The following is a 13,720-nucleotide window of genomic DNA, read 5'->3' as shown; positions in this document are numbered from 1 at the left end:
TGCAGTGACACTAGCAAAGCGGACTTCGTAAACAGCTCGCTAAACGATTACGATTCTTGTCAGTTCATGCCAGCCATGTTCGTCACTCGGCCTGAAATTTACACGAGAAACAATGCATTTTACCTTGCGGCTGGACACGTAGTACTTTGAAAACTGTTTTCAGTCCGCACTCTTTGTCTAATGTCCTTGACAGTGTGGAAGAAAAGAGATGTGTCTCCTCATAACGACTTCTAATTACTGAACTTCCGTAAGTGCAAATGACAGTACAGCAGCAAGGTAAGTTGAATCTACTAACCACAAATTTTTATTAATCATTGGGCCACCACCGATTTCGTCGAACAGTTATTGACTTATGCTGGAATTTCATCACGTCAATAATTTTGTACCATTTCGGCACTAAGAACGATTTAGCGTGCTTATATTAGCAGGTTTTATACATGTTACTCTATTAGAGAAAAAGTTAAGTTTTATCGAATTGACGGCTTTATAAACAGTTGGTTCGAATCATATTTCACAAGCAGGATGCAAGAAATTATACAGAATAAATAAAATAATATTGGACAGAAAGAAAACTTCAATGACTGCGAAGAAACCACGGAGTCCCACAGGGTTCAGTTGTGGGTCCACTCGTATTCCCTATATATGTGAATGGCCTTTCACTTGAAATTCATCAAGCAGAAGTGATACTTTCGCAGACGATACTAATATTATAACAAATCCCATTAGAGAGAAAGCAACAACAGAAATTGTTAATCATATTTTTCAAAGTTTTATAAGGTGGTTCTTCAAAAATAGACTCACCCAAAATTTTGAGAAAACGCGTTATGTTCCCATCTCTACAGCAGATAGACAATTGATGTACCGCTTGAACAGGAGTGAGTAAACGGGGTAGAATGCTCCAAATTTTTGAAGACTTAATCTGAAAGAGATATATTACTGAACTGCTGAAACTGTTAACTTACTTTTGCACTTCGTATAATTGCTATTCTTGCAAACAGAAGAATACAGCTAACGTATTTTGAATATTTTCACTAAATAATGTCTTATGAAAGAATTTTTTGGGGTAACTTATTACTTAGAAAGGAAATATTGGCAGCATTGACAGCACAGAAGAGATCAGCAAGAATAATATGTAGTAGTGAACTACAGTCATCTTGTAGGAGTCAGTCATTTTAATTCCGCCCTCACAACAGACAGGGTGTATCAGGAGAAATGCTCAATATTTGGGGATATGACAGGAAATATCATTCCAAGCAAAAACGTCTGCTAACTGTGGGCTCCATAATGCAGCTATGAGCACTTCTACATCTTCGATACTGTGAAATAAATCTCTTCTACAACAAGCTCTTTGCTTTCAATATTTTGGGAAGAGGTAGTATGGATGAAAACAAAACAAAATTGTGTAGCAAACGTGGCCTCTAAAATGCGTGCTATAAGCACTAGTTGTATAGAGGAGATGAACAAATGATCATAGCTCGTAACGTATACATTTTAGAGCTTACGTTTATTGGACTTTTTTTCTTGTTCTGCTCTTTACTAATTCTTCTCAAAACGTGAAAACCAAACAGCTTGCAATAGAAGAGATTTGTCCCACAGTATCGAAGATAAGAAATGCTCACACCATTAAAGGTAAAGCATTTTAGACCATTGTTTACTTCACTTTTTGCTTCGAATGATCGTTCCTGTCATATATATGAATATTGACCATTTGTCCTGGGGCTCCACGTATGTATTCGCCAATAAAATTCGTCATAAATAATCCACGACATTTTGAGGAGACCAGTGATATCCATACCTACAACGTTACAAGAAAAAATGACTTTTATTACCTAATATTATAACTGCCAGTGGCTTAGGAAGGAGTTTAATATGCATCAACATAAATTTTTCCTCATTTGCCGAGTAACATAAAATGTTTTATCGGTAGCAAAACAAATTTCAAATCTAAACTGAAACCAGTTTTTCTGGACAATTTGTTCTATTCCAGAGACAAATAAATTTAAAATCTGGGAGCTGTACAAAAATACTTTTAAGTGTTGTTGCACGAGTAGCGATGAAAAATATTTTCAGCAAATGTTAAAATGTGCAAATGTGTGTGAAATCTTATGAGACTTAACTGCTAAGGTCATCAGTCCCTAAGCTTATACAATACTTAACCTAAATTAACCTAAGGACAAACATACACACCCATGCCCGAGGGAGGACTCGAACCTCCGCCAGGATCAGCAGCACAGTCCATGACTGCAGCGCCTGAGACCGCTCGGCTAATCCCGCGCGGCAAATGTTAAAAGTAATCATTTATACATATCCTGTAAATTGAATCCTTCCACATCATTTTGGTGTAAAAAATGGTTCAGAAGATCTATAGGACATGTAGCTAACTAAGTTACTGAGTACTTGAGAGAAATAATATTAGCAAGGATCAACGAAACAGAATTTGAAAGCCTGACCAAAAATAATTCTACTAATGAACTATGAAATTTGCGCTTAGATGTAAGTTAACATTAAGATGAAATTACGTGCAGAAGATTTAGTGCAAACTTATTGATTTGGTTGAACATTAGTTTAAGAGTTGCAGTTAAAAAACTATTTTTTTCCATAGCTGTGAGATACGACAAGAGTGTCCAAACAGTGAAAACTTCGCATCGTTCTGAGTCCAACTGACGAAAGACAAATCAGAGAGTTACATTACCCCCATCATAGTTTAATGTTTTTATTGTTTACTTGCGTCAAAAGTTAATTTAGCCCACATCTTCACTTATCGCACAACTTTCTTCCTAATGCTTTATGTTGTGGGTCGTAGGCTATGCTGAAATTAAATGCTAAACACGAAGTATAAGAAATGTCGTCTTCTCTTTGCTCAGACGTGAGACTTGTTTCTAGGCGTGCCAAACTTGTTTCCGCTTCACTGGAAATTTCTAAGCCTTTGTGGGGCTGGCGGGCATTTCCGCTGCGCACAAAGGCTGCAGTCTACATGCCCCTCTTCCCGTGACCGCTGGCATCTCGGTGGCCAATAGCGCCATCTCTTCCTTTTCGCTCTGAACACTCAGATAAAGTAGCTCCTTCCGGAAAATGTCACAGAAATTACAGCCTGAAATTCGGTTTCGTCACAGAATACAGAAGTAGTACAACAGGTTTTCCAGAGGTTCTCTCTATAAATAGTAGAGAGAAAAAAGATCCTCTTTTGGGTAACAATGCACCCTTGTGCACGAAACCATGGACTATTGTGCAGATTCTGTTCTCAGTAAGCTGGAGGAGAAACGAAAAAAAATGTGATAAATCTCATTTACAAATCTAAGTTGAAAGACTTGCTTGTCGCACACTTCATATTTTTTTTCGTTTTATAAACTAAAACGCATTTTTCTGCTGCGATGTATATTTATTAATGTTCCAGACGCGTTTCCTATTTCACATTATGGCGTTCCGTGAATTTGATCTGCAACAATACGCTCACACTATCATTAGTAGGTCTGAATAAAACACAATCGTGCTTTAGGTAATAATTATTGGAACGAAATTTGGGCTATAACGTTTTATGCCTGTCACGGTGACTGACATATTCATTTCAGCGTTAGTTTCTGTAAGACCTTTTTACATCGTTACATAGCTTGCCATTTCCCACGAAATAACGTTTTCTGGGGCTCTACATCTACATTCTGCAAACCATTGTGAAGTGCATGGCAGAAGGTACTTGCCATTGTATCAGTTATTAGTGCTTCTTCCCGTTCCATTCACTGAAGGAGTGAGGGAATAATGATTGTTCAGCGATGATTGTTTAAAAGCCTATGTGCCAGCTATTATTAGCTTAATCTTGCCTTCTAGATTCCTACGGGAGCAATACGTGGGGTTTTGTAATATAATCATGTATTCGGCACCTAAATTTGGGTCTTAAAATTTTGTAATTAGGCTTTCTCGGAATACTTACTGTCTATCTTCAAACATCAGCCAATTTCGTTTATACAGCATCTTCATGATCCTCTCCTGTAGGTCAAACAAACCTGTGACCCTTCATGTTGTTTGTATACATTCATGTTGTTTGTATTCATTCAGTGTCTTCTGTTAGTCCTACTTAGTGCGTGTCCCACACGTCGAAGCAATGTTCTAGGACGGATAGCACGAGTGTTTTGGTAAGAATCTCTTTTGTAGATGAGTTGAATTTCCTAGCCTCTATTGATGAACTTACGAGTGAGCATGTGTGATCGTCCTATTTCATATCCCTACAATTGCAACACACAGCTATTAGTATGAGTCGACAGATTCCACTTGTGACACATCGATACTATAGTCATAGGATACTATGGTTTTTCCCCCTTTTGTGAAGAGCACAATTTTACAGTTCTGAACACAATCTTTGTACCATTTCGAAATCTTATAAAAATTTAAGTGAGTATTTGTGGAGATTTTATCACACGGGACTTCTTTATAAATAACTTCATCATCTGTGAAGAGTTTGCTGTTAATATTAGTATTCATCTTGGAGTTGAAGCTCTTATACCCTTGTTTGCTTACAGATAGATTTGTTTTTGGAGAGGGCCCACATTGAACAAAACATTATTTTTATTTTTATTTTTCGGATATGTTTTCCTGAATTTTTCTGCGTCGTCATTGAGATTTTTAATATCTTTCTATAAAACAGGAAAAAATGCTCTTTACTACTTGTACACATATAAATTTGAGTTCTTAACACAGTATTTACATATTTCAGTATTTACATATAATGTTTTGTATACATATCTGGCCATCACATGCTGTGGATTTCTTGCATTCTAATGTTATTTATTGCAGTTGTTTGTGGAAGAAGTGGTCTTTGTGAAGTAAAAATAAACTGCGTTTGATATGACTGCACGAGAAGAAAGCGACAGAATAGTAGGGTGTGTGGAGAGGGCACTGGAACTGACGAGTGCTGGTGTTTGTGTGTCGACAGGCAGGATGTACGCGGTGCTGGGCCGGCGGCAGGGGCGCGTGCTGCACGGTGACATGACGGAGGGCTCCGCCTCCTTCACCATCGAAGCGGTGCTGCCCGTCGTCGAGAGCTTCAACTTTGCCGCCGAGATCCGAAAGCAGACATCCGGGCTGGCCAGCCCGCAGCTCGTCTTCAGCCACTGGGAGGTCAGTCGACACGACGCAACACCGTACCACGCCGCCCGGCCTCACGCTCTTTCGGTTCAGCCACACCGTTCACAACGTCCTCCATATTACGCTGTCCTTATGGCTACATCGTATTTGTCAAATTAGTCAAGCTGGCATTGCGTGTTCCTCATGGCAATTCAGCTGTGGCTCAATTCCGGATTGTGGACATCTCCATAGTTGTAACCTCCTTATCCATTTTGTAATTTTTTTTTAATTTAGGCATCGGATTGTTTCACGGGTAGAAGTATCACATCTGTAGCGCGCATTTGTTCTTAACGATGACCATGTGTCTTAACGAATATGATCACATTAAATTTCACGTCTGAATATATATATTACTAGGGACCCGCCGCAGCTTCGCACTTGTAGTACTACGTATCTACGGCAGGACGACTTATTTATAATATGTAATGATATACACAAACCATTTACGTGAATCATTCATTGTTTGAGAATCCTTACAGTGGTGCTTGAGAATAGCTACAATTGATCCTACAATTTCCCTTCACAAACACACAGAAAAGTGCAGTGGGAGTCTTTGATTTATCATGTGTGTACGTATACCTAAACCATTTCTAAGAGCCTACAGCACCTCCTGAATTTAGTTTTCACGTACAGGTAGAGAAAAGGGGGACTGTATAATATGTATACATCATTGTAAAGCTGTGCTGTTCTCTGGAGTTGTGTCAGCTGTTTTTGCCACAAGATACTGTCTTGTCTATCATACGAAATCGTAGCTTCAAACATTGCTGTGAGGTGTCACTCCAACGCCAATTAAAAACAGAAGAGATAATGATGATACATATACAAGATGAGTCAGAAAGAGCGCCCCTTTCCAGCTGGCAATTGTGATTGTGGGTGCGTGCCATGACTGAGAATCTAAAATTAGGGAGCATGGAGGATACGGACGGGGTCTGCTAAGACGTGGCGCTGCGTGGGCACGTGATAGTCCGCGCATTTGCGATCAACACTGCGTCTCGGTGGTGCCGCCGGTGGCACAGCTGCATTGTGCCGTACGGATGCCAGATGTCAAGTCTATGAGATAGAGTTCCATGCCTGTTACGTTATAATACAACTGCAACCTCACCAAGAAGCCTGAGATTGCAACCAATATTACCTGCTTAGACACTGATGGATAACATGAACGATCCTATTAAACTCTGCTGGGCTATACTAGACATTGCTTGCGTGTGCAAGTAACTCTCTACCTAGGACAACGTACTGAGTCGTGCCAGTTAGCAAATTTTAGAACCCTATAGGAACATTTCTTCCGTAGAACGCCCGTACCTCATACTGAAACAACAGTCAAGAAACGCTACATCAACAGATTATCTGTTTCTGTGTCTTCGAGTAGCTGACATATCTAACCTATATTCCGTTTTTTCTGTATGTGACTTGTACTCTCTTTCGTTCATCAAGAACGTATTTCTGACAAGGGAATCTGAGCTAAATTATTGTTATGAAGTTAACCAATCTAATCCAAGTTCTGTATCGGAAGCCGCAGGGATACTGCGTGTTCTTGGCTCCTTACAGACTTTCTGTGATTTTAGGTGTTTTTCAACACCACTAGTACCCATAGCTGTGTGACTTAGCATCGATACGCCTTCTGAATTACAGAGTGATTTTTTACCACCGTGTACAAACTATAGGCATTGATCGATCAGAGGATAAAACAAAATAGATCTAACGAACTTATGTCCGGAAATGCATGGTTTCCATGCTAGATGGTGGGGATGTTGGATTTGTGGGGCGCTCAACTGCCAGTTTTGACGCAATCCAAGTTTCTCGCAATACATTGTAGCCACTGTCACGAATGATGATGATGATGAGATGATGAGGACAACACAAGCACCCAGCCCCGGGCAGAGAAAATCCCCAACCGAGCCGGAATCGAATTCCATGCTAGAGACCATTTATTCAATCATACATTGTTACAGAGACTGCGGTATAATATGCGCTGTGACACACAGCCACAGTTAAAGTATGTGTTGAAAATGGTTTCCATGTGCCTCAACGCATGCGTGTACGCGCCGTAGCATGTTGTGTCTTACACAGTCACATCGGCCAGGCTGCATCCGAACAGTGTCAAAGGCAGCATGAATACACTGCATCAGTGTCTCCTCATCTGGAATGGGCTCTGCACACACGATACTTTTGAGATGACCCCATAACCAGAAATCGCACGGGTTGAGCTCCGGTAAACGAGCAGGCCATGCAACTGGACCCCCACGTCCGATCCGTCGATCAGGGAAGACACGATTGAGATGCATCCGGACGTTAACGGCTAAGTAGGTTGGAGCACCATCATTTAGCAGCCACATAACCCTTCGAATCATCTGTGACACTTCTTCCAGCAGGGGAGGCAAAGCCACCCGCCAGAAATGTCGATGGTTCCGGCGTGTTAGACGTCGTGAGAGGAAGACTGGTCCCAAAATACGGTCACCAATTATCCCAACCCGCATATTTCCGCTGCAGTGGTGCTGATGAGTCGTCGTCACCATACACCGAGCGTTCTGCACACTATCCCACTGATGGCTGTTATGATAGTTGAAGATAACACTCCGCGTAAAGACGGCCTCATATGTGAATAGGATGGGTGACACAAATCCCGGAATCGTGGTTGTCTGGTGAAGAAACCAGTGACGAAACTGCTTCCGATGTGGAAAGTATGTCGCTAGTAAGCCCTGCACACGCTGTAAGTGATAAGGGTAGTAACAATGGTCATGGAGAATATACCACACGATCGTCTGGCTTATCTTGTACTGGCAGGCCTATTGACTGATACGGACACGACGGTCGCCTTCCACATTTTCCTCCTAGTCTGGTTCCGAACATTTCGGGCACGTCGTCCACAATTTCCTGCTTCCTAGGACGACCCTGCCTGAGACAAACGGGGAAACACGTTGCAAATATTAAATGATGTGGTTGTTGTCGGCGGGGGTAAGTCTACTTATACAACCTTTCTGCGCGCCACGCATTGCTCTTTGCCTTTCCGTAAGTAAACACCATGTCGGCAAGCTCTCGATTCGAATTCCGAACTATTGTGTACAACACTGTATTAATCCATTACAAGGTGGGCCAGGATGAGAAGTGAATCGGACGCAACATTACCAATTGCTATGGCAGGATAGGGCACTAGGACACGATGTAAGAGGAACAGTATCACCCTGTAGGAGGGAACCATGCATACTGTAACTGTGGCTACATGGTGCAGAGCGCATTAGACCGCAGTCTCTGTGACAAAGTATGATTGAATAAATAGTCTCTAGTATGGAAACGATGCGTTTCCGGACGTAAGTTCACCGCCCTGTATAACAATATTCCTTGGTTATTAGAGATCATTTAAAGTCGAAATCCTATGTTCCTCTTTTGTTATGTTGTTTTTCTTTTATTTTTAGATTCCAGTCTTGCACATAGGGGTGTAGAAACTATTTTTTGTGCCACTGGCAGTCGTAACAGATGACTAAAATTTCTAGAGGTTTTGGCAGGGCTCCTGTAGTACTGTATTGCCACGGTAAAAAATTGACGGTCTCAGTGATAGCCTAATGTGTTTCAATTAACATCTACTTGCCTGCGAATTTGTTTTGTATCTATTGTGCAGTAGGCAGAGACTTCAAATTATGTTGCTTAACCAAATAGTTAGCTGGAAGGTAGCGTGTAATGATCGACCTAGAGACTTAGTGACGTTTAATTAAAGCGAATGAATTATATTTTTTTCCTTTCGACGTTGACCAATTTTGATTTTGTGGAGATTATAGATGGAGGTTGATGGATTCAGTTGCAGGTGTATGAACTGTTAGCGGCATCTGTGTTGCAGAGATTATTTTTGTGGTGCAGGGGTCTTCATCTTTGTCTTTAGAGCATAGAGAAATTTAACTGTCTCTCAGGTCAAAGCGGCACTGGCGACTGTTTTCGTAAGCGTAGCAGGCAGAGGATTACTCCGGGCCCGCCAATAAACGCTTCCGATTAATTATACGGAGAGATACGTCGCGTAATTTGTCTGCTGGATAAAGGTACGAGTGTGTGAATAGTACCCGTGGCCGCGATTAGACTTGGAACGATGTTACGGAAGCACCGACATACAGACGAGAAGAACATCTGAATGTCTTTATTTTGCCAGTCGTTTAGGGAAGTTCCTGAGGCCTATAGAGGAGAATTTTGGAGCTCTTTATAGAAATAGATTTTCCTGGCTGGACAAACTCGCTTGTTTTGAAAATCCTAGTACCTATTCCACGCACAGTCGGCTACAGTGATAGCCGCCCCAGGTGTGCAGTGCACAGCCGGCTGTTGTGTGCCGCAAACTGAATTGTGTGCGGCTGTTGCAGGTGATCGACATAGACCCGTTCTGGCGGCCGAACACGGAGGAGGAGCTGCTGCACTTCGGGGAGAAGGCGGACTCGGGCAACCGCGCCCGCCAGTACATGGACGCCGTGCGCCGCCGCAAGGGGCTGCCCGTCGAGCGCAAGATCGTCGAGTTCGCCGAGAAGCAGCGCACGCTCTCCAAGAACAAGTAGGCGGGTCGACGACAGCCACCGGAGACGTGTCATACCAGCCGTGCGTTGTTTCCTTTTTTTATGAGCCTTTTGTACGAGAAAATAACTTTTAAATAAATGTTGCTCAGCTTATAGATTTTTATTTTCTCCCCCCTTGACAAGCACAATTGTTGTAAGTAAAATAATTTTTTCGGCCCTAGCGGCAATTATTACTCTTGACCGATATCAGTGCTTTACGCACATCGTCAAATACAAAATGCTTGCCCACCAATACCACATCAACGTGAACTGCAGAGTAGCATAAGCATCGGACTCTGACTCTTCGTCTGCACAAGAATGCAACACTTCGCGGTAGTCGTTCCTTCGCTGAAAACGACGTTACACCTTTTAGGTGTAGCATTGTAGCACCACTGGAATTTGAGAGTTCTTGTGATGCCTTTTAAAGTTACTGCAACGCCAGTAGCGAAGGGTGCACTCGCATTTCGCAACAGAGTTCAATATTGTAACGTCTTGTACCAATACCGCACATGTAAACTCTTGCAGTACAATCTGGAGACGTTAGCCTCATGATTATGTCGACGATTCAGACCTCTAGAGATGTCTTCTCCTATCGGTTCATCGTGAACTTCCCTGGATATGAATCACACCGACAGTAAATCCTTAAGACAACACAAACGACGCACCACGAAAGAGTTATCGGAATTGGACGGAAATCGGTACATATGTCGTACATGTACAGGCAAACAAATGTCCACAGTTTCAAATAAAATTGTATGATGTATTCAAGAGAAAGAGATTCACAAATTGAGCATGTAAGTAACATATTAGTCCACCTCTGGTCCGTATACAAGCAGCTATTCGATTCGGCATACACACATAGAATTGTTGTATTTTCTCTTGAGGCATATCGTGCCAAATTCTGTCCAATTGGCGCGTTTTGTCGTCAAGATCCCGAGAAAGTTGGAAGGCCATGCCCATAATGGTCCAAACGTTCTCAACTGTGGTAAGCACGAAGATAAGCAGTAGAAACTCTCGCCGTGCGTAGGCGGGCGTTATCTCGCTGAAACGTAAGTCAAAGAGAGGCTTGCCATGAAGGGCAAGAAAACAGGGCGTAGAATATCGTCGACGTACCGCTGAGCTGTAAGGGTGCCGCAGATGACAACCAAATGAATCCTGCTGTGGAATGAGATGGCACCCTGTACGACCATTCGTGTTTGTCGGGCCGTGTGGCGGGCGACAGGCAGGTGGGTATCCTGCCGCTGTCTGGGACGTCTTCACTGTTCATTGGGGCAAACAGACAGAAGCACCCTTAAGACGGAAAGCATACTAACCGACCCCAAACAGTTGTTGGACTTAATGATGCGAGTATGTATACGAGGAGAAGAACCATTTGACATGGAAAGATTTATGCCGACCATGTCGGGGCACACGGACAGACATACTTCAACTATGCTCAAACTGTTAACTAATGCCACGTATACGTTAAACACCCATAGCATCACTAAAGAATATTCTTCAACTGAATGCAAACAGGAATAAGAAAGTTAATGAAAAACTCCCCAAAGTGGTGAAAGATCTAAATAGATATACTGTGTCTAAAGGATCCATACACCAACCAAGGTAACCTGACAATCTTACCGGCAAATGCGATAACCTTGACCGGTAGTCAGCAAGGCATCAGTTTCTATATTAAATAAACATGTAAATATTGTCAAAATAACCGAATTATATGATGAACATTTGGTAACAATTGACTTCACTGTATGCCCAATATAGTCATTCCATAGCACCATATGCAAATTATACAAAACTAATAGCGGAATATGCACAAGGTAAAAAGGTATTCATATGCTCGGACAAAATGGTTCAAATGGCTCTGAGCACTATGGGACTCAACAGCTGCGGTCATCAGTCCCCTAGAACTTAGAACTGCTTAAACCTAACTAACCTAAGACATCACACACCTCCATGCCCGAGGCAGGATTCGAACCTGCGACCGTAGCAGTAGTGCGGTTCCGGACTGAGCGCCTGGAACCGCTAGACCACCGCGGTCGGCTGCTCGGACATAAATGTCAGGTCAACCCTGCAGAATTCCAATACAACAGACGACGGAGGATGCATGATAAACGACCAATACAGGAAACATGACTACACGTAGTTAACATAGAAGGGAACATACGAGTGGACAGATCGAAAAATCATGTAGACATCACACACACAAATAACGCTGCCAGAGAACACATAACTTACTGGAAAGTATAAGACCACATTACTGTCTGCGACCATAACGCGATCACTTTGACACTAACAAGACAAAACAACATATCCAACACAGTTCGCCGCTTACTAATGCATAAAACTGTATGGGAGAGACTAAGGGGAATAGTGCAAGATGGAAACCTTGAAACTATCGACGGAAGTGTGACTTCAAGACACACATGATTACCGATCTCATCACAAAAGCACAAAATACATCCATGCCAAAAACACTGAACACAAAACGCAGGCTAACACCATGGACAAATAAACTGACTAGACTAAAACAAGAATGACTATACCAACGGCCAATAGCAGACAGAGATAGACAAAGAAGACTGGAAGGACATAAGCTCGTTAAAAACCAACACAAAAATGAAATGTTCAGAACACGCAGACAACACTAGAACAGACATGTGGCATCGCAAATGCAGACAAACATATGACGGGGAACCATACAAAATAACAACTGAAAAAATAAAGAGCCCATTAGATCTGGGAACGCTAAGACACTATCACGGTGCGATGACAAAGATATGGAGACAAACAACACAATTCCTGCTGCACAAGCTCCTACCTGATGATATCATCAACACTGACACACCAACAAGCGACACTGTGAGAGGAACTGAACGCCACGGTCACGTGTCCCTATGCATAAGAAGAGGGAGCGATAGCAATCTCAGAGCTCAAAAACAAGAAAGCACCTGGACTAGGGACCAGGCAGAATTCATTCAGAAGTATTAAAACAGGTGAGCCACAGATCACCCCATTCCTTACAACTCTGCTAAATGACGCTCTATACAGCTGCATCAAGTGCCTGCAGTTTGGATGGTCTCCAAGACAGTCGTAATAAAGAAGGCAGCTGACAGGGATCCATTAGATCCTAAATCATATAGGCCTATGTCTCTTATAAAAACACTTGCCGAGGTCCAGGAAAAGCTCCTGTGCAGGCATTTACAGGGGCACAGACCTCTCCATGGCCTAAGCTAACACCAATTCGAATTCCGAGAGGGAAAGTCGATTGATGATGCCATCAACCAAGCGTTACAATTTGCCAACAACACGAAGGCTATGATCGACATTGTGGGTCCCTTTGATAATCTTTGGTGGGTCGCAGTGTTTAAGAGACTCAGACCACTGGAAGTACCTGAAACACTATACGGCAGTCTATTAAGACTACTGAAAGAACAGAATGGTCGAATGGAAAATGGGCAGCCGAAAAGTAATCAAACGAATTACAAAAGGCTGCTCCAAAGAGTCGATCTGTGGGTACATCTTCTGGGACATCACTATCAAACACCTCCTGCAAGTACTGGAGGGAACAATAGCGATAGACGGAGTTGTCACATATACAATTGACCTTTTGGTCGTAGTAGTTGCTAACGATAGGTCCCAGCTGGAAGAAAAACTAGATGGAACACTCAAAACAATTACACAATGGTGTCAGAACAATGAACTCAAGATTGCCAACAAAAAAACAACATACACTTCACTGAAAGGTCTATCCAGAGAAACCCTAGTGTTAAATTAGGGGACACATACACTAATCGATCAGTCACCACATGCTATTTTGGCGTACATATAGAAGAAAAACAAAATTTCCATGAACACATGCGCATCGTCATAAACAAAGCAGAAAAAATACTACACAAACCGGCAAGACTAAATTCAGAACAATTAAAACTACCCTTGTCAGTTACACGGACATACCATTGTGCTCTCTTCGAGTCGGTACGTAGCTTCGCCGCCAGTACATGGACTCACAGGCTGAGCCTATAAACAAAACGGACCCTCGTCAGACGAGGACAAAGGAGTAGTTTACTTTTAGCACCACCTCA

General features: G+C 42.3%; 1 protein-coding gene across 3 annotated transcripts in view; it reads left to right on the top strand.

Moving 5' to 3' along the window:
- LOC126281785 (elongation factor-like GTPase 1) overlaps positions 1-9,755 on the top strand; it is a 579,301-nt gene extending 569,546 nt beyond the window's left edge. For all 3 annotated transcript variants that reach the window (XM_049980992.1, XM_049980993.1, XM_049980991.1), the window contains 2 exons: positions 4,925-5,109; positions 9,456-9,755. In XM_049980992.1, coding sequence (XP_049836949.1) covers positions 4,925-5,109; positions 9,456-9,644 — 374 coding nt within the window. In that variant the 3' untranslated portion in view covers positions 9,645-9,755. The remainder of the gene's footprint in view (positions 1-4,924; positions 5,110-9,455) is intronic.
- Positions 9,756-13,720: the final 3,965 nt, after the last annotated feature.

Source organism: Schistocerca gregaria, chromosome 7 (assembly GCF_023897955.1).
Source record: "Schistocerca gregaria isolate iqSchGreg1 chromosome 7, iqSchGreg1.2, whole genome shotgun sequence".
Classification (NCBI taxonomy): Eukaryota; Metazoa; Arthropoda; class Insecta; order Orthoptera; family Acrididae; genus Schistocerca; species Schistocerca gregaria.
Note: the sequence above shows the minus strand (reverse complement) of the source record. Positions and strands in the feature narration are given on the sequence as shown.